Source organism: Cryptococcus neoformans (assembly GCF_000091045.1).
Source record: "Cryptococcus neoformans var. neoformans JEC21 chromosome 4 sequence".
Classification (NCBI taxonomy): Eukaryota; Fungi; Basidiomycota; class Tremellomycetes; order Tremellales; family Cryptococcaceae; genus Cryptococcus; species Cryptococcus deneoformans.
This window is the reverse complement of record NC_006686.1, coordinates 1,695,852-1,712,500: the sequence shown is the minus strand read 5'-3', so window position 1 is coordinate 1,712,500 and position 16,649 is coordinate 1,695,852. Positions and strand designations below refer to the sequence as shown.

The 16,649-nt window shown below is 47.8% G+C and overlaps 6 protein-coding genes across 6 annotated transcripts in view; 3 read left to right on the top strand and 3 right to left on the bottom strand.

Moving 5' to 3' along the window:
* The window catches only part of CND06200 (phosphatidyl-N-methylethanolamine N-methyltransferase, putative), a 1,495-nt gene extending 1,154 nt beyond the window's left edge, over positions 1-341 (bottom strand). The window contains exon 1 of the mRNA XM_570084.2: positions 95-341. Coding sequence (XP_570084.1) covers positions 95-290 — 196 coding nt within the window. The 5' untranslated portion in view covers positions 291-341. The remainder of the gene's footprint in view (positions 1-94) is intronic.
* A 164-nt stretch (positions 342-505) lies between these two features.
* Positions 506-3,208, top strand: CND06190 (RNA helicase like protein, putative). Its single transcript, XM_570086.2, has 2 exons — positions 506-1,952; positions 2,009-3,208. The coding sequence occupies exons 1-2, from the start codon at positions 568-570 to the stop codon at positions 3,108-3,110; spliced, it is 2,487 nt and encodes an 828-aa protein (XP_570086.1). The 5' UTR covers positions 506-567; the 3' UTR covers positions 3,111-3,208.
* Positions 3,209-3,673: 465 nt separating this feature from the next.
* CND06180 (PH (pleckstrin homology) domain-containing protein, putative) lies at positions 3,674-6,519 on the top strand. The gene is made up of 6 exons (XM_570088.2): positions 3,674-3,914; positions 3,967-4,079; positions 4,118-4,486; positions 4,524-5,306; positions 5,361-6,296; positions 6,344-6,519. Exons 1-5 carry the CDS (start codon positions 3,905-3,907, stop codon positions 6,201-6,203), a joined length of 2,118 nt encoding a protein of 705 aa, XP_570088.1. The 5' UTR covers positions 3,674-3,904; the 3' UTR covers positions 6,204-6,296; positions 6,344-6,519.
* On the bottom strand, positions 6,494-8,777 carry CND06170 (oxidoreductase, putative). Its single transcript, XM_570090.2, has 7 exons — positions 8,217-8,777; positions 8,003-8,137; positions 7,792-7,928; positions 7,561-7,726; positions 7,196-7,502; positions 7,025-7,143; positions 6,494-6,945 (listed from the first exon to the last, which is right to left on the bottom strand). The coding sequence occupies exons 1-7, from the start codon at positions 8,295-8,297 to the stop codon at positions 6,523-6,525; spliced, it is 1,368 nt and encodes a 455-aa protein (XP_570090.1). The 5' UTR covers positions 8,298-8,777; the 3' UTR covers positions 6,494-6,522.
* A 1,322-nt stretch (positions 8,778-10,099) lies between these two features.
* On the top strand, positions 10,100-13,875 carry CND06160 (conserved hypothetical protein). The gene is made up of 10 exons (XM_024657121.1): positions 10,100-10,363; positions 10,917-11,135; positions 11,201-11,544; positions 11,593-11,994; positions 12,066-12,228; positions 12,300-12,471; positions 12,534-12,691; positions 12,767-12,991; positions 13,054-13,288; positions 13,347-13,875. Exons 1-9 carry the CDS (start codon positions 10,307-10,309, stop codon positions 13,078-13,080), a joined length of 1,767 nt encoding a protein of 588 aa, XP_024512756.1. The 5' UTR covers positions 10,100-10,306; the 3' UTR covers positions 13,081-13,288; positions 13,347-13,875.
* CND06150 (conserved hypothetical protein) lies at positions 13,263-16,629 on the bottom strand. Its single transcript, XM_570521.2, has 9 exons — positions 16,265-16,629; positions 16,066-16,218; positions 15,404-16,014; positions 15,259-15,354; positions 14,708-15,211; positions 14,501-14,658; positions 14,298-14,445; positions 13,908-14,229; positions 13,263-13,840 (listed from the first exon to the last, which is right to left on the bottom strand). The coding sequence occupies exons 1-9, from the start codon at positions 16,534-16,536 to the stop codon at positions 13,348-13,350; spliced, it is 2,757 nt and encodes a 918-aa protein (XP_570521.1). The 5' UTR covers positions 16,537-16,629; the 3' UTR covers positions 13,263-13,347.
* Positions 16,630-16,649: the final 20 nt, after the last annotated feature.

Here is a 16,649-nt window from a genome sequence, read left to right as displayed (position 1 = left end):
ATCTAATCTCGTTCCTGATCGTACAGATGAAGCCTCTCCCACAGCCGTTATCTGACAGAGTGCTACGCCCCACAGTCAAGAAAGATGTACATACCATTTCGCGCCACAAAATTCCAGAAGATAGGGTTGAAGGCGGTCATGGCAACAAAGGCGTACAAGCTGGTCTTGGGTTCAAGTAACTTGTGAAGCTCATCAACGGTGGAAGGGATGGCGGGAGTAGTGTATCGGAAAGTGGGATGGAGAAGGTCGGCGCCGGGGATCCATGAGGGGATGGGGGGAAGCTTAGACATTTTGAATGGGATTATAGAAAAGCAAAGATGGAAAAACGATAGACAGATGGCACATCTGCGTGGGCGGGTTCAGTTGTTGACACCGAAAGCTCAAATGTGGTTGTAAAGCACACAATTACGTAATAATAACAAAATTGACACAGATTAATGACGTGGAAGTAGGCATTCGCCCGCCGGAATTTTGTTTTTCACCGTCGTCCGTCGTGCTGCTGCTCCGTCGTCGGCCTCTGGTGCAGCCGTATGATAACCAAGTCCCAGTACAAGTCTTATTTCCCTTATGTCGCACAAGATGATCTCTAGACAGCTGGCGAAAGCAACTTATATCCGCCCGATCTGTGCTCAATGTCGTCAACTGTCCACCGCATCCACACTCCTTCGTCAATACATCCCTCAATCCCAAAGACAAGATTCGTCTCGCTCAAATAGAAAAGGACAAGGCAAACGGCCGTTCGTGTACACCCCAAGGGAACCAGTTCAACTCACTATCGATGACTTTAAACCCAAACCACCACCCAAAGCGAGTTTTCTCGTTCGCTCGATGCTCGAAAGACTACCTGAATGGGCGACATCATCGCGAGCTATGGTCAAGCTTAAGGTGTACGGTTTGGAGGCAAGCTTGGTCCGAGAACTTTCCAAAGAATGGTTGCTTGGGATAAAAAACAGTCTGTCAGGGATGACTTCCGAGCAAGAAGCCAAGGCTGCGTTAGAGAGGGAAGGATGGGACCCAGAAGGCCTTTTTATCGCAATATCGGAAGATCGTTTCATGTCTACTCTCGAATCATTCGCTCTTCGCCAATTCCTCACGTCCATTCTCCCATCCCCACTGCTCAGTCGCGCTCAGAAATCCCATATATCCTCTATCCTTTCCGCCACAGATCTTACACGGTTAACACACTCCACAGATTTCCTCCCTTCTCGAGCTATCAAGCGTCATTTTCACCTCCACATCGGCCCGACCAACTCTGGTAAAACGTACAACGCCCTAAAAGCGCTCAGTATGGCAAATACGGGAGCATATGCCGGCCCTCTTAGGCTACTAGCACATGAGGTGTGGGAAAGGATGAATTTGGGTAGCGTAGGAGGTTTAGACGGGAAGGGAAGGGAGTGTAATTTGTTGACAGGTGAAGAGCGCAGAGTGGTTCACCCTGATGCGGGGCTTTTGAGCTGTACGGTTGAAATGTTACCGTTGGCTGGGTTAAGTGGAACGGGTTTTGATGTTGTTGTGATTGACGAGATCCAAATGCTGGGTGATGGGCAGAGAGGAGGCGCTTGGACAAAGGCTGTTTTGGGTGTAGCAGCGAAGGAGATCCATCTATGTGGTGACGAAACGACAGTCGAGTTGCTGCGAGGAATAATAGCTTCTTTGGGGGATGATCTCACGGTACACCAGTACAATCGTCTCACTCCCCTATCTGTCGCCAACGAATCTCTCAAAAACGACTACACCAAGGTGGAAGACGGTGATTGTATCGTTACGTTTTCAAGGTCGAACATCTTTGAAGTCAAGAAGCAGGTGGAGAGTCAAGCGGGGAAAAAATGTGCGGTCGTTTATGGAGCTTTACCGCCAGAGACGAGAGCGGAACAAGCAAGAGATTTCAATGACGAGGCTGGCGCAAGCAAGATCCTCGTAGCCAGCGATGCTGTTGGAATGGGTCTGAATTTGTACGGGCACCTCTCATTTTTATTTTCCATCAATCAGTGAACTGACATCCTTATAGGAAGATCCGCCGAATCATTTTCGAATCACTTTCTAAGTTCAACGGCAAATCTCAAGTGCCTCTTTCTCTCATGCAGATTAAACAAATCGCAGGTCGTGCAGGTCGTTTCAAGACCGGCAATGATTTAACCAAAATCTCAAACATCGCCGCACCTGACGAAGCCCCTGCCGCTGGCGGCGTCGCAACTACCCTCGCCAAAGATGATCTACCCATCCTTAAAGAACTCATGACCTGGTCCCTCCCTTCCATCTCCCGCGCAAAGCTCGAAATACCAACCAACGGTCTCGTGCAACTTTCCACCCTTCTCCCTGCTTCCACTACCTACGCTGAACTTCTATCCCACTTTTCGGCCCTTGCCAAGCCTCCTTCATTAACTGTCATCGCTGCCCATGACCACAAGCTGCCCTTAGCGGAGCTCGTGGAGCCTTTCCGGGACCGATTGAGCTTGGGCGAGATGGACCTTTTCTGCTTTGCTCCAGTGAACACTAGGGATGAGAGGGCAAAGGAAATTTTTGTGAACCTTATTGAGGACTACGCTGAAGAAGGTTGTGTACTGGTAGACAACATCTTTGAAGGGCTGCAAACCAACATGCTCGATACCCTCGATCAAGTCCACGATATTCTCACTACCCTCCCTCCTATGCCACTCCCAGGCCATGCAGCTAGCAAGAAAGCATCCATCCCACCATTTATCATCAACTCCCTTCCAGTTCTTGAGACGTTACACAAAACTCTCGTCCTCTACATTTGGCTCAGTTTTAGACTCGAGGTCGCTTTCCCCGACCGATCGAAAGCGGTAGAGTACAAGGTCAAGTGCGAAGGGGTGCTGGAAGACTGTTTGGAGAGGATGCCTGGGCTGAAGCCTAGCAAGAAGGCCAAGAGCGCACTTTCAAAGAACACTTTGAAGGAGTTGGAAGAGGAGAGGCAAAGGAAGAAGCAGGAAGAAGATGAGAAAAGGAATATCGAGTGGAGAAGTGGGAGTGAAGTAAGGAAGGAGCAGAGTAAGAAGATGTGGAAGAATCTAGCACTTATTGGGGAAGGGGAAGAGGTGGGAAGTAGGCTTGACAAGCGGTTGGATGTGGGTAATGAGAAAGAACAGTAGAGCATCCGTCTTCTCCATTGTATTTCATATGTCACTGCTCCTCTACATAGATATTCGACATTTGCATCTTGTACGAATAACACAAAAATGCATAAAATGATCTTTAAGACCTCACCAATGCACTTGAGAAAAAAAGCGCAGGGGACTTTGTTTATACCTCACTTTTCTCGCTTGCTGCTGTGACCGATGGAAAGAAAGATGATCATAAGAATTTATGCTCGTCGAACGTAACAATGGCTGGATAAAACGTCATCATCACTCGCCTCCTTATGATTGCCTGATGATGTTTACATTAATCACTAGGGTTTGGCCAAGAATCTCTTCTGGCTTGTGCATGTATCCGCCCCTGGTCCAGCCATGTGCTGAGCCATGATCATTTTCTGTTTTGGTCACCAGAATATCTCTGAAACACAACGGAAACGCCGGAAACAAAAAATAGGGTAACACACCACGTGATTCTTATGTGTTTGTTAACTATACCTTAAGTATGCGCTGCCCCACTGTTGTTATCGCTGTCACTCGCTATTGTTAGTTCAGAAGTGGCTTTCATATCCTCTTTCCATATCCACTGTCTGTATCCGCAACCTACTCCATCCTCTCTGCGTCTATAAATGTCGGCCTTTCCATGCCTTGATTAACTCGCCACTCTCCATTTTCATCCTCCTCCTGTTGTTCGAGCAACAGAAGTCCTCAACAGTGCAGTAACTGTCTATTGTGCCAGTTCGACATATTTACTTTTTGGTTCCCGTCGCCATAGCCCTTAGCTAGGTACTGTAGATCCTATAAGCTGTAACATGTCTGGTCGTACGTATCACCCTCGTCTTTACTTAACATCAGCTAAGCTCACTCGCCACAGCCCAGCAACAGCCGATCCCTGCGCCCCCACCCTCTCAATCGGAGATTGAAAGGAAGCTCTCCTTCCGCTCTACCGTACCCGCTCGTCCTATTGACTCTCCTAAGAAACCAAGGGTGAGTCACATACCACAAGGGTAAAGCTGACTGTGTAGAAACTCTCACACACTCTCCCCCATTCTGCGTTGTCAGGCAATGATTCTGACTCTTCGATCGCATCTTCCGTGCCAGCTCAGAGCATTATTTCTCCTAATGCTTCTGGCCACCCCACTTCCCCGCTTCTCACCCCGGCTACAACATCTGTTGGTGGATTGTCTGCTATTGCCGAGAACAAGTTTGGTGGCGATGAAGAAATTGTCTCGATGATGGAGTTGGAGGATGTAGAGGAAGAAGGCGAAGAGGCCGTTGAAGGCGCGGAGAGCGCGAGTGAAGATGAAGAAGCCCACGATGAGCTGCAGAGGGGTATGGAGGGTCAGAGGGTTGTAATGAGCGGGTACTTATACAAGAAGCAAGAAAAGAGAAGGGTGAGTACTCGGTTGAATGAGCATGACTAATAGGTAGGCTTGGAAAAAGCGATGGTTCGTCTTGCGTAATGAAAAGCTGGCATACTATAAGGATGACAAGGAGTATTCCCTCAAGCGAGTGATTAACCTTCGCGAGATCCACACTGTCGCGCCTGTCGTCATCAAGAAACACCCAAACACTTTCGGCATTGTTGTGCCTAAGCGTACATTCTTCGTGAAAGCACCGTCTCCTGCGGAGATGGACGAGTGGGTTCATGCAATTAATGAGATGCGTCGAAGGATTTCGGAGAAGGAAGAAGAGGCAAAGAGGGATCACCACCCAAAGTCCATGTCCATCCCTCGAAACCCACCAACTCTTCACTCCATCGACACTGTCTCGCCTTCCAACGCAACCTACATAGGTCCTATGGTCTCTTCTCCTCAACCCACCGTCTTTTCTCCCTCCAGCCCTATTGACAACAATTTGACTTCACGATTCGCCAAGATATCCCTTCCTTCTCGATCACCAAGTAATCACACGTTGCAAGGATCCCATATTCCCTCTGGTATCAGCAGCATCGCCTCTCGAGGGGTCAGTGGGTCATCCAAGCGCGAGCCGTCGACCGGAAGTATATCCTCTGCCGATCATCTTCGCAATGTACGTCCACCAGTAAGCTCCGAAGATGAAGATGAACTCGAAACGCCGGTCGCACCTGCAGACCCGAAAAAAGTAATTCTGTCGGCGTATTTGATGAAGCAGAGCAAAAGAAGGAAGGATGTGTGGAGAAAGAGATGGTTTGTATTGACTTCGTCTGCGCTGGCGTATTCGAGGAGTCATATGGTAAGCTACTCTCACTCGCACTCTTCACAAGGCGATCCTAATCCTATGATACAGGAGACCAAGGCTCAACAAGTCATCCCCCTTTCATCCATCCTCGATGCTCTTGAAGTCTTGGACACTGCATCTGACGGAAACGAATCCGATCGTCTCTCCGCACATGGCCACACTCATCCCGCTCATTCGAATTCACACCATTCTTTCACACATGCTCAATCTCCCACCTCATCCTCACGCCAATTCATGCGCGGCCGTTTGGGCTCTAATTCCACTTCCGCTGATACACGGCTTTCGAAAGACGATGAGCACATCTTCAGGTTGATCACTGCTAAGCGGACTTTCCATCTCTGTGCGCCTACGGAGGAAGATGAAATCAAGTGGTTGGCAGCGTTCAGGGCTTTGCTTGAACAACAAAGAGGAGAGAGGAGTTCGTCGTTCAATGTAGGCGGCTCCTCTGCTCAATCAAGTCAGCAAGCCCAAGCGCAAACACAAGCACAAGCATTGCCTCAGGGGCAAGGAAAAAGAATGAGCGTCCCAATTATCACTCAGCAACCTCCCACCCCTGGACTGTCTAGTTCCGTATCTCATAGCTCAAGCGTACAAGAACCAATGTCGGCAAGTTCTGTTCTTGAACCACCTATTCCTGCCTCGGGAGTGGCGTCTCTACCTGCTTTACCCTCAGCGTCCCAAACGGCGTCAACACCAACATCAACGCAATCACACTTACAAACTCAGCAGTCTCAAGCTCAAGATCCCTCATCGGTTCAGTCTCAAGTATATGTAGGAAGCGCGCCTTCTTCCCACGCGGGGCAGAGAGGACGAAGTGCGACATATACGGCGAAGAGTGCAGTAGCGGATGTTGTGAGACGGTTCCAAGCCGAGAAGGAGAGAGAAACATGAGGGAAATGCATGACGGACTTGACTAACGTTTAATGCGGGGGGTTACGCTTGGCTTAAATTGCGTGTTGTGCATACAGTAAATGTTTCGTTTCTGTAAGTAAGAAAGATCTTAAATCAAACTGAAGCAAGGATCCTTGTAGTGTATGGGGTAGCGAGAAGCGATTAAAATAGAAATTATGGGTATCTGCTTCTTTTGAAAATGGCATTTTATGATTCCCTTCTCTTTTCGGTACTTGATCATTGTCCTCAAACTGCATAAATGACCCAGTCACATATTTCATTCAAAAAATGCATCTTATACAAGATTTGACCTACCCCCTCACAAAGTACCACCAAGTAACTCCTTAATGAACACTTGCTTCCCATTTTTAAAACTTTCATTCGCCGCTAACCCGACAGCCATGGCGAGAGCCCCATCCTTCTGGTCAGCCGACAATCCATTCACAGGACACTTCCTCTCCTCCTCTCCTTCCTTCGGACCAAAAATTTCATCCAACATAGCTTCATCACCTCCACCGTGTCCACCCTTAGCCTCCTGATAAGGCACGTTAACTGGCTGTTGCCAGAGTTTATGCAAGGTGATTTTGGAATGACCTTCGTTGGGTAGGGCGCTATCGCCATGTACGTGTTCAGATGCATTGTTAGAGCCTTTAGGGATAGGGAGACGGAAGGCGTTTTCGACGACTTCGAGCTCAAGGCGGCCATGGGTTCCGTTGAACATTACTCTGTAACCTTCCCATGGCTGTTTTTGAAGAAGGGGCAGAAACGTCGACGATTAGTGACGGGCAAGGGGAGAGATAAGAGATGGTGAAGAGACGTACAGAGTAAGCAGTGAGGTGGTAGGTCATGTTAACTCCAGATTCGTAGTGTACGAGGACCGACATGTCATCTTCAATTGTGATATCATCTGCAAAGACGTTCATATCTCTGTGATACCCGTCTGTCCCCGGGTCAACCCTGGTTCATGTTGGAGACGAGATGTAGAGACTCACCGATATGCTCCGCATCGAAATAAAGCCCCTTCAAACCCTCTTCGTCCCCCAAATGGATCGCAAACGGATCATTCTCGGCCTCCTTCGCGTCCCTTGCCCGCTCGTAGTTCTTTCCCCACCCTGACTTCTTACCGTTCTCCTTGCCATAAAACGCAAGAGAGCCCATGCCAAACACTGATTGGGGGACGGACTGGATCCAAAAGTTGACGAGATCAAAGTGGTGGGATGATTTGTGGATCATAAGGCCTCCAGAACGGTCCTTATATCTGTGCCAGCGACGGAAGTAGTCTGCACCGTGAACGGTGTCCTACAATTTCAAATGGAGTAAGCTTGCCGTTCATCTAGATTCCATTCGAGCGACTCACAAGTAACCACTCAAAGTGAACAGATTTAACCTCTCCGATCTCTCCTTTAGCGATAACTTCAGCCACTTTCCAATGAATGGGGTTGTATCGGTAATTGAACAAGACAGTGAGGGACCCCTTGGATTCGTTGACAGCGTTGAGAATGGCTTTGCATTTATCCACGTTCCTGCGCCACAAGGTTCGTAAGCTTTTAGGTGCCCATGGTAAATGGACGATAAAGGAAGGACATACGTCGTCATGGGCTTTTCACTGAGGACTTTGATACCGGCTTTCAGCGCGGGGATGATGTACATGTCATGCGTGTAATCAATCGTTGTCACTACCAGCACATCAAGTTTCTCTTGCTCGAGCATCTTTCGAAAATCCTCCTATCGACAAGAAGTCAGATAGTTCCTTTTCCTCTGCTTCCAACATATTATAACTAAAAAAACTAGTAACTTACAGCAGCATATTTCTTGGCTTCGGGCCTGCCGGCTTCTCGAAGCATCTTGTTATGCCAATCCATTCGTGCATCGTTGGTATCACAAAGCGCTACTAGACTGGTGTTTGCACGACTGGCCACTGCTGTCGTATAGAGCTTTCTACCTGGTCAGCTTTCTGTCATCCTCGTGGCAAGGAAAGGGGTTATTAATTCCCATCACGGCATCAACACTTACCCTGGCTCGATGGCCCGTACCAACGATGCCGACCCTTCCAGAAAGCTTGCCTGTTCCTTGATTACTGTTGACTGCAGTCATGATGTCTTCGCTGATCACTGATACTACTCGAGAAGAAAAAGCGTCACCTCCACTTGAGATGGGATGTTATATAACAAGGCATGATGGGCAAGAGTGTATCGGGCCGATGATCTCCCGCAATATAAAGAAAAAAGCACCAGGAGATCATGAGATCGGACATTTATGACTGAATGGACGGGCGGCAAAGCTGATAACAACGGCCCGGGGCCGGCATTCGGCCTTCCGGCCGCCGAAGGACCAGGCAAGTCCCCCGGTACTCGTTTTTCACTCAGCCTTCATAATACTGCCTGCGACCTGGTCTTTGTCGTATGAATAAGTCGACAGGGGATAAGGTCAAGAGATGATTGAAAATAGGTAGAGCAGGCAGTCAGTATTGCTACCCATAGCATCATCATCGCTCTTTGCAGTGAAAGAAGAGTAGAAGAGGTGAAATAATGGAGACGGGGCCATGGAGATAGAGGAAGCCAACGAACTTTCTGGGAGGCAAGGAGCAAAGACTTTTACAATACAGGATAATATAATAAATAGTTGTTCTCAAATCCTTTCGTTCATTCGTCCACGACGACAGTCTATTATAATTATACAGCCCTTGCATCATCATCTAAGCAGTAAATTAATAAACCGTCGTTTTTAATCTCCTCTTCCGCTACGCCATCAACTTCTCTGTCTGTTTCTCCTACAGTTGTGCATCCTCAACCGCAATGCCCTCATCCCCACCCGCCATCATGTGTGCGCTGAATCATCCCAGTGTCTGCCGCCGCGGACGCGCGGGGCAGATGCAATGCAACAATCACGCACGCACTAACCCAGGACATTAAGCTGAAGAGCACTCGTCATTGGTGAGTGAGTATCAGGGTGTCCACGTGGAGAACCCGGGTGCCTCCTTAGTTCTGTTTCTTTTTTTTCCCTCTTCTAATTCTATTTTTAATGGGATGCTTTGGAAGGAACAGAATTGATGAGTGACAGGATTGCAGATGCGGTGCAGGGTGCCTTTTTTTGTAGACTACGGGTCGTCGCAAGTCGAGAGGAACCGAATACATTAAGCATACTACACTGGTGGAAGTACTACATACTCCAAGTCGTCAATTTCCCACGGTCTCATTACTGCAGCGGTATTTGTTGGTGTATTATGAGGATCACCACCATGATGAGCGAGTATGACTTTATCTATTCTCACGTACATAGCAATGTTCTTGCTTTACATCGCTGTATGTACATCAATTGCATTGACCTCCAAGCATCCATGTCGATGATCAATAACTGGGGCGCGAACAAGCCATCCATCACTTGTATGATGTGGACTGCCAACGCGAACAGAGTGGCTCGCTCGCGGGTCAGATGATTATTACGACGATGATGGCTCTGTCGCCACCACTCTTTTGGTGGTCAATCCAAATATACACATGTCATTTCCTACCGTATACACCGCACGCCGCTCTATTCATAGCATCAATATCATGCATAACTTCCAATAAGCAGTCAAACATCAATGATAGCCTGCAACGTCGACATAACAATTTCCCAGGCATACGCAACGTCTCTTCTCACCTGACACTTTTATAGTGGTATAGCCGATTTGAACCCTGCTGATTCTCATCTTCCATGCCATTCATCAAAAACGCCGATACTCGAAATAACATCAACGGGGAGAAGGTGACCAACCGGTATTAGAAGCCGGTTCCGCGTAATATGGACGACCAATTCGATGTCATTCGTGTCATCCTGCCTTCACAAAGATGCACCGCAAAAACCATAATACAAGATTCCGAACTGCATATAATAGCATACAATAACAGATATCAGAAAGCTTGCATCCCAGCATCCATCGCAGACGTACACCTGTACCATCGCTGTCATTTTTGCTATTTGTTTGTCCATTCTTTTTTCAGTGTGTTTTATTTATTGCAATCGATCCTTTGTCTAGCAGAAACTCCCCATTGCATAATACCACAACATTTTTCTTGATTACCCATATTTAGAGAGCTCAGAACACGTGAGCACCAAGAAGGATGTCTAGATATAATGATTATAGGAGGTATACACGGTCCTCAGATAACGGTAGCCTGGTGAGTGGGAACCCTTGTCTTCCTCCTACCTCTTCTTCTGTATCATTTCCCGCCAGTAGGGAACAAGACGCGTCCCGTGTAACTGCGGATAAGTCTAATAAGGCTATTTTATCGTCAATGCGCGAAGATGTGTGCTTTGTGCCCTGAGGTGTTGGTTGTTGGTGTGGGGCCACAGTGTTCCATCAACATCTCCATACCGCTTACTTCCACGTGTTGATTCCATAATCTCTATCCATTCGCCCCTCTTCATCCACATCGTTCATCGTATTGCTTGACTGGTCAGCAATTGGCTGAAAACGACCATTGTTGTCTTAACTTTTTACATTTCTCTTGACACCCTCGATCATGTCGTACAAGCCTGTGCCGCTGCACGAAGTTGCTTCTGTACCATCTCTTTCACCGCAACCTTCTTCAATTCAGTCATCTGCACCATCTCATGAGGTACCTCTTAACGTGATTCTCCCTCATTTCTTATCTTTTCTTCTCTTCCTCCATTCTCTTTCTCATCTTATGGAAACCACTGACTCATTTGACTTACTTCGTACCATCTTAGCCCACGACCATTCAACAATATGGTCCTTCTGCTTCTTCAACAAAGCCTACCAACAGCCTTTTATCGCCAGCAAGATTGAGTGTTAGCTCAGCAAGCCTTGATAGCAGAGCAAAATTGGCTGAACTGGGATCAGGAGCTTCGGGAGAATGGGGGCCGATGACGACAGGGCCGGAGGAGGATGATTGGATGCATAATCCAGATCCCATAAAAAATCGTAACGTGAGCACAGCCCAGCACGGACTACCAGCAGCCACAAGTCATTGGCCTTTGGCTGACAGTTTCAGTATGATCGAGGAACGATATTTACACCACGTGGCCTCATTAACGTCGGGTGCCTCGTCATGCTTATTCTGTGCCTGGTGACCCTTTTCGCAGGGTACCCGATCATCACCCACTTCACAGACACAGAGATCAAGACAAACGGCGCGTACAACATAGGGGGTATCAACTCGACTGGCCAGGTACCTCTTATATCGAACATCCCTACTGTGATTGACAGCGATACACCAGTAGACAAGTACACGCGAACAGGCTTCGACGGGAAGACATATAGTTTGGTCTTTTCGGATGAGTTTGAAAAGGAAGGGAGAACGTTTTTTCCTGGTGACGATCCTTTTTGGACTGGGGTGTAAGTCTATCGCTTATGATGCTTAACAAGATGCTAACGAGGTGACAGCGATATCCACTACTGGCCAACAGGCGACTTTGAATGGTACGACCCCGCAGCAATCACCACTAAAGATGGTCATCTAGTCATCACACTCGATCAGCAAAACATCCATGACTTAAACTTCCGATCCGGTATGCTTCAATCATGGAATCAAATATGTTTCCAATACTCTATCTACATTGAAACCTCCGTTTCTTTACCGGGCAATAACAGAGTTGGCGGGTTTTGGCCCGGTATATGGATGATGGGTAATCTCGGGAGACCAGGATACGGAGCCACGACAGACGGGACATGGCCTTATTCGTACGATTCATGCGATTACGGGACGCTAGCGAACCAGACCAATCCAGAAGGCACTGGGCCAGAGGGAGCTTTGACATCTGGGTCAGACGATAGTGCCATTTCCTAGTAAGTGCTCCTGCCTTGTCTAAAATGAAGCTTTACAAAGTTTTGGCAAATGCTAATGTGATAATACCTAGCCTGCCTGGACAGAGAATGTCTTCGTGTACTTGTCAAGGAGAAGACCATGCAGGGCCAGATGTGACTTATGGACGTGGTGTACCAGAGATCGACATCCTCGAAGGACAACTTGACCTGTCTGTTGACAAGGGCCAAGTTAGTCAAAGTGCTCAGTTCGCTCCCGTACGTCTGCTATTGAACACTTCCTCTGATTTTGAACTATCAGCGACTGATGATTGTGTCCATGTCGATAGTTTGATTATGGATACCAATACCTCAATACTTCTAAAGGAGCTATTCAATACGATACAGACATCACAATGTGGAACTCGTACAAAGGTGGAACATATCAGGAAGCGGTATCATCTTTGACTTATATCGATAGCGATAATTACATGGGGACTAGTGGCGGGTTCGGTATCTATGGTACGTGCCTAGAAGTTCATCAAATGTCATGAACCATACTTCTCTGACATTTTATTTGGCAGCATTTGAGATGTTTAGCGATCCCAACGATAGAGACTCGGGTTACATCACATGGGTTGCGAACGGTGAGAAATCATGGACGATGTACCCTGCCGCTGTGGGACCCTTGTCCTCCATGAATATCGGTCAACGACTGATATCTGAAGAGCCAATGGCAATGGTATGTCTCATTGCACACCCGTCTACGTTATTTTATTATTGAATTCTGGCCTAATTTCTTGCTCCTCTCCCACAGGTCATAAATTTTGGGATGTCCAATAATTTTCAAGCTATCGATTTTAGCAACCTCATCTTCCCCTCGGAGATGCACGTTGATTATGTGAGGGTGTACCAGCGGTCAGAAGGAAGGATGGGGTGCGATCCCGATGATCGACCGACTGCCGCTTACATTGAGAAACACGCCAACGCATATAATAATCCTAATTTTACAACCTGGGATATGGCCGGTTATACTGTGCCTGTAAATTTGCCCTTGTATTTCAAAAACGATGGTACGGTCAAAGGCTGACGATGACATTTTAGAAAAACTCACTTATTGACTCTTGTTAAATCACGACTTTACGACTTGATACGAATTTCCGCAATCGCAAAAGAACATATGTCGCTCTCTAATTAACACCATGTTAATCCTGTAATATCTTAAAGAAATAACTGTTGAACTGTTGTATATCTGGGCAAAAGATGTATATTAACATTGATAATGGAGAAGAAAGGACATATTGAGTCTCTAACCACTGTGTAATGCATACATCTCCCAGTAAGCAATCTTCGGACAAGACATTCACGGACTCTGCATCAAATAATGGCGTCTCTAGCTTATTCCTGCTCATCCATAATTTGATCTACCAACAACTTTTGTTCCTCATCCAATCCCATATCAGGAATGTCAACCTTGGCACCCACAGGCGCCTTACCTTCCTTTATCTTCACTTCGTCCTTTTCTTGTCGATGTTGTCCCTCCTCTGCGCCTCCGTGCCAACCACCGTCATCCTCCCCATCCGTCACCGCCGGATCACCCGCATCATTTCCTACTGGCGCTCTCAGATCCTCAGCGAGTGGCGCCTCTTCTCCCTTAGGAATGAAAACCGCTGAAGACTCTTCCATCTGAACTTCCGGCGCGGGGCCCACGGGTGCAACTGTCTTTTCCTCAGGAGGGGGATCTTGCTGGAAGACGTTTTGGATAGGTTCTGGAACTTCTTCGATGAGTGTAGTGGTGGCTGAGTCGGGGCCGAGATCGGTAGGAGCGATTTTTTCGCTGGAAATGGCGGATTGGGAGTTGTACATGCTAGTGTTTTCGTAAAAGTCGTTACTGCATTTTCACAAGATTATTAGCAGTGGGTTTCATGTGTATATGGGTATGGCGTATGGAAACGTACCAAGAGAAATCCCAGGTCCTCAACCACTTGCCATTCTCACAAGCGCCCTTAGTCCACTCCCCAGCATACGCCAAGCTACTCCAATGGTTCCAGCTCCAAAGTGCAAGGATCAAAATCACAATAGCAATGTTTGTCCTAATCTTTGGTTTGAGCGCAGATGTGGCATAGTCGAAGACGGTGCAGAAAAGAAGGATGGCAAAGTAAAGTGCGGGAAGGTAATGGTGCAAGAAAAGCTGACGTTGCATAAGATAGAAGGGGAAATAATGGAGTGCCCAGCCGATGACGCAGAAAGCACAAATATCGTCGTAAAATGCGAGCTTGGCTGTGCATAGACTTAGCGGAATTCTGCTGAGGGGAGGGCCGAAGAGCGAGGAGGAATGTCATACTCACGTTGATGCAAGTCTCTGTAACCCCTCTGGGCGCGTAAAACCAAGAACCCTCTCACGGCGAGATAAGCAACGATAGCGGCAGTACTAGACCACCATACCACGGGGTTACCGATGAGGTAAACTTGCCTGTGGTCCTTGACCCAGAAGTTCTGCGTACCTATTAGGACGCTGCTATGTGGTCATTAAAATGATCAAGCAACTTACAATACCACGCCTGAGCCAAGGCCAATGTTGAGGTCGAGAGTCATAAGCATGTCTCTCAGTCAAACCGGCGTTGGTCCTCCACATAACAGCGTTGAGCTCGAAAAACTTTTCAAAGAAGCTGGGTTTCTCATAATTAACTCGCTCAGCGTCGATGGGCACTGCAATGATACGTCAGGAAAGTCCCGAATGGACGTATTGACGACTCACATTGAACATGCTGATTGGTCTCAATGTACCACAAAGAGTTTTCCCAAGTAGGGTTCTTGTTACAAGTCACCTCTTGCTGTTCGTAACCCCAGTCAGGCAATTTGACTTTGTGCGAGAACAAGTAGCATCCAGACAAAGCGTGCCTCAGCCTAAACTCGCTGCGGAGAGTCTTGAGCCTGTGTTTAGCTTGCTTATCATTCTTTCCTCTTGTGCGCTTGGTGATTTCCACAATGAAATCATCATTGGCATCACCAGCAAAGCCGGGGAAACCGTAGCCAGAAACTTCATTTTGGAAATCAACCTCGCTGACAGGCGGTCGAATGTCGTGGGAGTGAAGGCGCTTTTCGGTCGTGACATGCTCGAGACGAATCTTGGTGCCGGTGAGAACATATTCAAAGGGAAGTTCGTCCCAGGGATAAGAGGCCGGTCCGTCGGGGGCAGAAGCGTTAACGATTCGCCAAACGTTGTTGTCGTCTCGGTGGGGGTAGAGAGTGATTTGTTGCTCTGCGTACGGTGAGTAATGGCTTAAAATGTTACAACACGCAACTTACGCTTAGAGCCCCCGGGATAAGGGTGAGGGTGTGAATGGAGGTAACCACCCTGGGTGTTAACATGTCGGATGGACACCTTTGAACCAAAACCAACATCTATTGATTGTCAACGTCTTGAAAATCCTGGTGGGAAATGGGGGCTTACCAGCAAAAGTGTCAGCCATGCCATGACCCTGCAAAGTATGCTGGAACTCCGAGCTCATAAACCCATCTCCATCTCCGCTTTCGTTCAAGATCCAGAAATGAATCCTAAACATTAGCATATAGAAAGTCAAGGGTACCACAATCAAGCACAGCGTACGAGCCGCAAAGTGTCTGATGTACTGCCTGGGGGTAACCTTGAGATTACCGAGGAGAAGCCAGAGCTGACGAAGGGTTCCGACGCCGATCATGGCAATAGTGAACAGGCCGACCCATTTACACGAGACGACAGCACCAAGACTGAGGCCGGTACAAAGCAAATTTATCCACCATGGCTTAGTGAACGCTCGGCCTTCAGAATCATCATTGGAGAAGCGAACCCAGAAAAGGGTAGTAAGACCGGTGAAAAAGACGAGGAAGGAGTCTAGGAGGATGAGTCGGGATTGAGTGATGAGGGCGTTATCAAATGTGACAAGAAGGGCACCTAGAAGTGCAGAAGTGTGTGAAAGACGAAGAGCGAGAAGAGTAAGGAAGGCGAGAGGGATGAGAGCGATACCGAGGGCGGCCGGAAAGAATCTCATGGTAATATAGGGAACGCCGGGTTCAAGATAATCCCTACGTCAAAATTAACAGTTGCTCGACATTTCAGACATCATTGAAACCCACTTTCCAATATCTTTGAAATCAAACTTCCCGTCGAATCCACCGATCCACGCGCTCAAAGTGACCAAGAGTTTTGCCAGTGGAGGGTGCACGTCCATGAAGAACTTGCGCCGGATATACTTCATGGCAAAACCTCCGAAATGCACTTCATCAAAGCTGCTCCCGATTAGTCCCATGATCTTATCAAACGCAAGGTACTCACACGACACTGCTCGGCCTGCCAAGCTTGTACAGTCTCACATAAAGCGCGACTACGACCATCCCCCCGATCATCGTCCACTCCCTCTTTCCAATCCGTCCTACCGCTGCAGAGCCTCTCTTCCCGCCAAACGCAGTTTTCTGGGCTGTGCGCCCGGAATGGTGATCTCTCAAACGTGCATCAGCTTCAGATTCGACGGTAACTTTTGAAGTAAAGGTCGACGCTTGTGAAGGGTGGGGCTGAAGAGGGCCGCGGCGGGTGAGGGGTTGAGACATTGTGTGCTGGTGCTCTTCAAGAGCTATAGGTAATGTTGTCAGCAGATCTGGAAGCCCTCTCCGCTGGTGTTATAAGGAAACCTTTTGAGAAAGGAGTTGTAGATGCAGATAGA

Excerpts from the sequence above, each read along its gene's own strand:
- CND06160 (XM_024657121.1), top strand. The coding sequence starts at position 10,307 with ATGTCTAGATATAATGATTATAGGAGGTATACACGGTCCTCAGATAAC. Across the intron at positions 10,364-10,916 it reads CCTCAGATAACGGTAGCCTG|CCCACGACCATTCAACAATA; the intron begins GTGAGTGGGAAC and ends GTACCATCTTAG. Across the intron at positions 12,472-12,533 it reads TGGCGGGTTCGGTATCTATG|CATTTGAGATGTTTAGCGAT; the intron begins GTACGTGCCTAG and ends TTTATTTGGCAG.
- CND06180 (XM_570088.2), top strand. Across the intron at positions 4,080-4,117 it reads ACTCTCCTAAGAAACCAAGG|AAACTCTCACACACTCTCCC; the intron begins GTGAGTCACATA and ends CTGACTGTGTAG. Across the intron at positions 5,307-5,360 it reads CGTATTCGAGGAGTCATATG|GAGACCAAGGCTCAACAAGT; the intron begins GTAAGCTACTCT and ends CCTATGATACAG.
- CND06170 (XM_570090.2), bottom strand. The coding sequence starts at position 8,297 with ATGACTGCAGTCAACAGTAATCAAGGAACAGGCAAGCTTTCTGGAAGG. Across the intron at positions 8,138-8,216 it reads GTACGGGCCATCGAGCCAGG|CTCTATACGACAGCAGTGGC; the intron begins GTAAGTGTTGAT and ends CCAGGTAGAAAG. Across the intron at positions 6,946-7,024 it reads ACCACCTCACTGCTTACTCT|CCATGGGAAGGTTACAGAGT; the intron begins GTACGTCTCTTC and ends CTTCAAAAACAG.
- CND06190 (XM_570086.2), top strand. The coding sequence starts at position 568 with ATGTCGCACAAGATGATCTCTAGACAGCTGGCGAAAGCAACTTATATC. Across the intron at positions 1,953-2,008 it reads GTTGGAATGGGTCTGAATTT|GAAGATCCGCCGAATCATTT; the intron begins GTACGGGCACCT and ends ACATCCTTATAG.
- CND06150 (XM_570521.2), bottom strand. The coding sequence starts at position 16,536 with ATGTCTCAACCCCTCACCCGCCGCGGCCCTCTTCAGCCCCACCCTTCA. Across the intron at positions 14,659-14,707 it reads GACCAATCAGCATGTTCAAT|TGCCCATCGACGCTGAGCGA; the intron begins GTGAGTCGTCAA and ends GTATCATTGCAG. Across the intron at positions 14,446-14,500 it reads CTTGGCTCAGGCGTGGTATT|AACTTCTGGGTCAAGGACCA; the intron begins GTAAGTTGCTTG and ends ATAGGTACGCAG.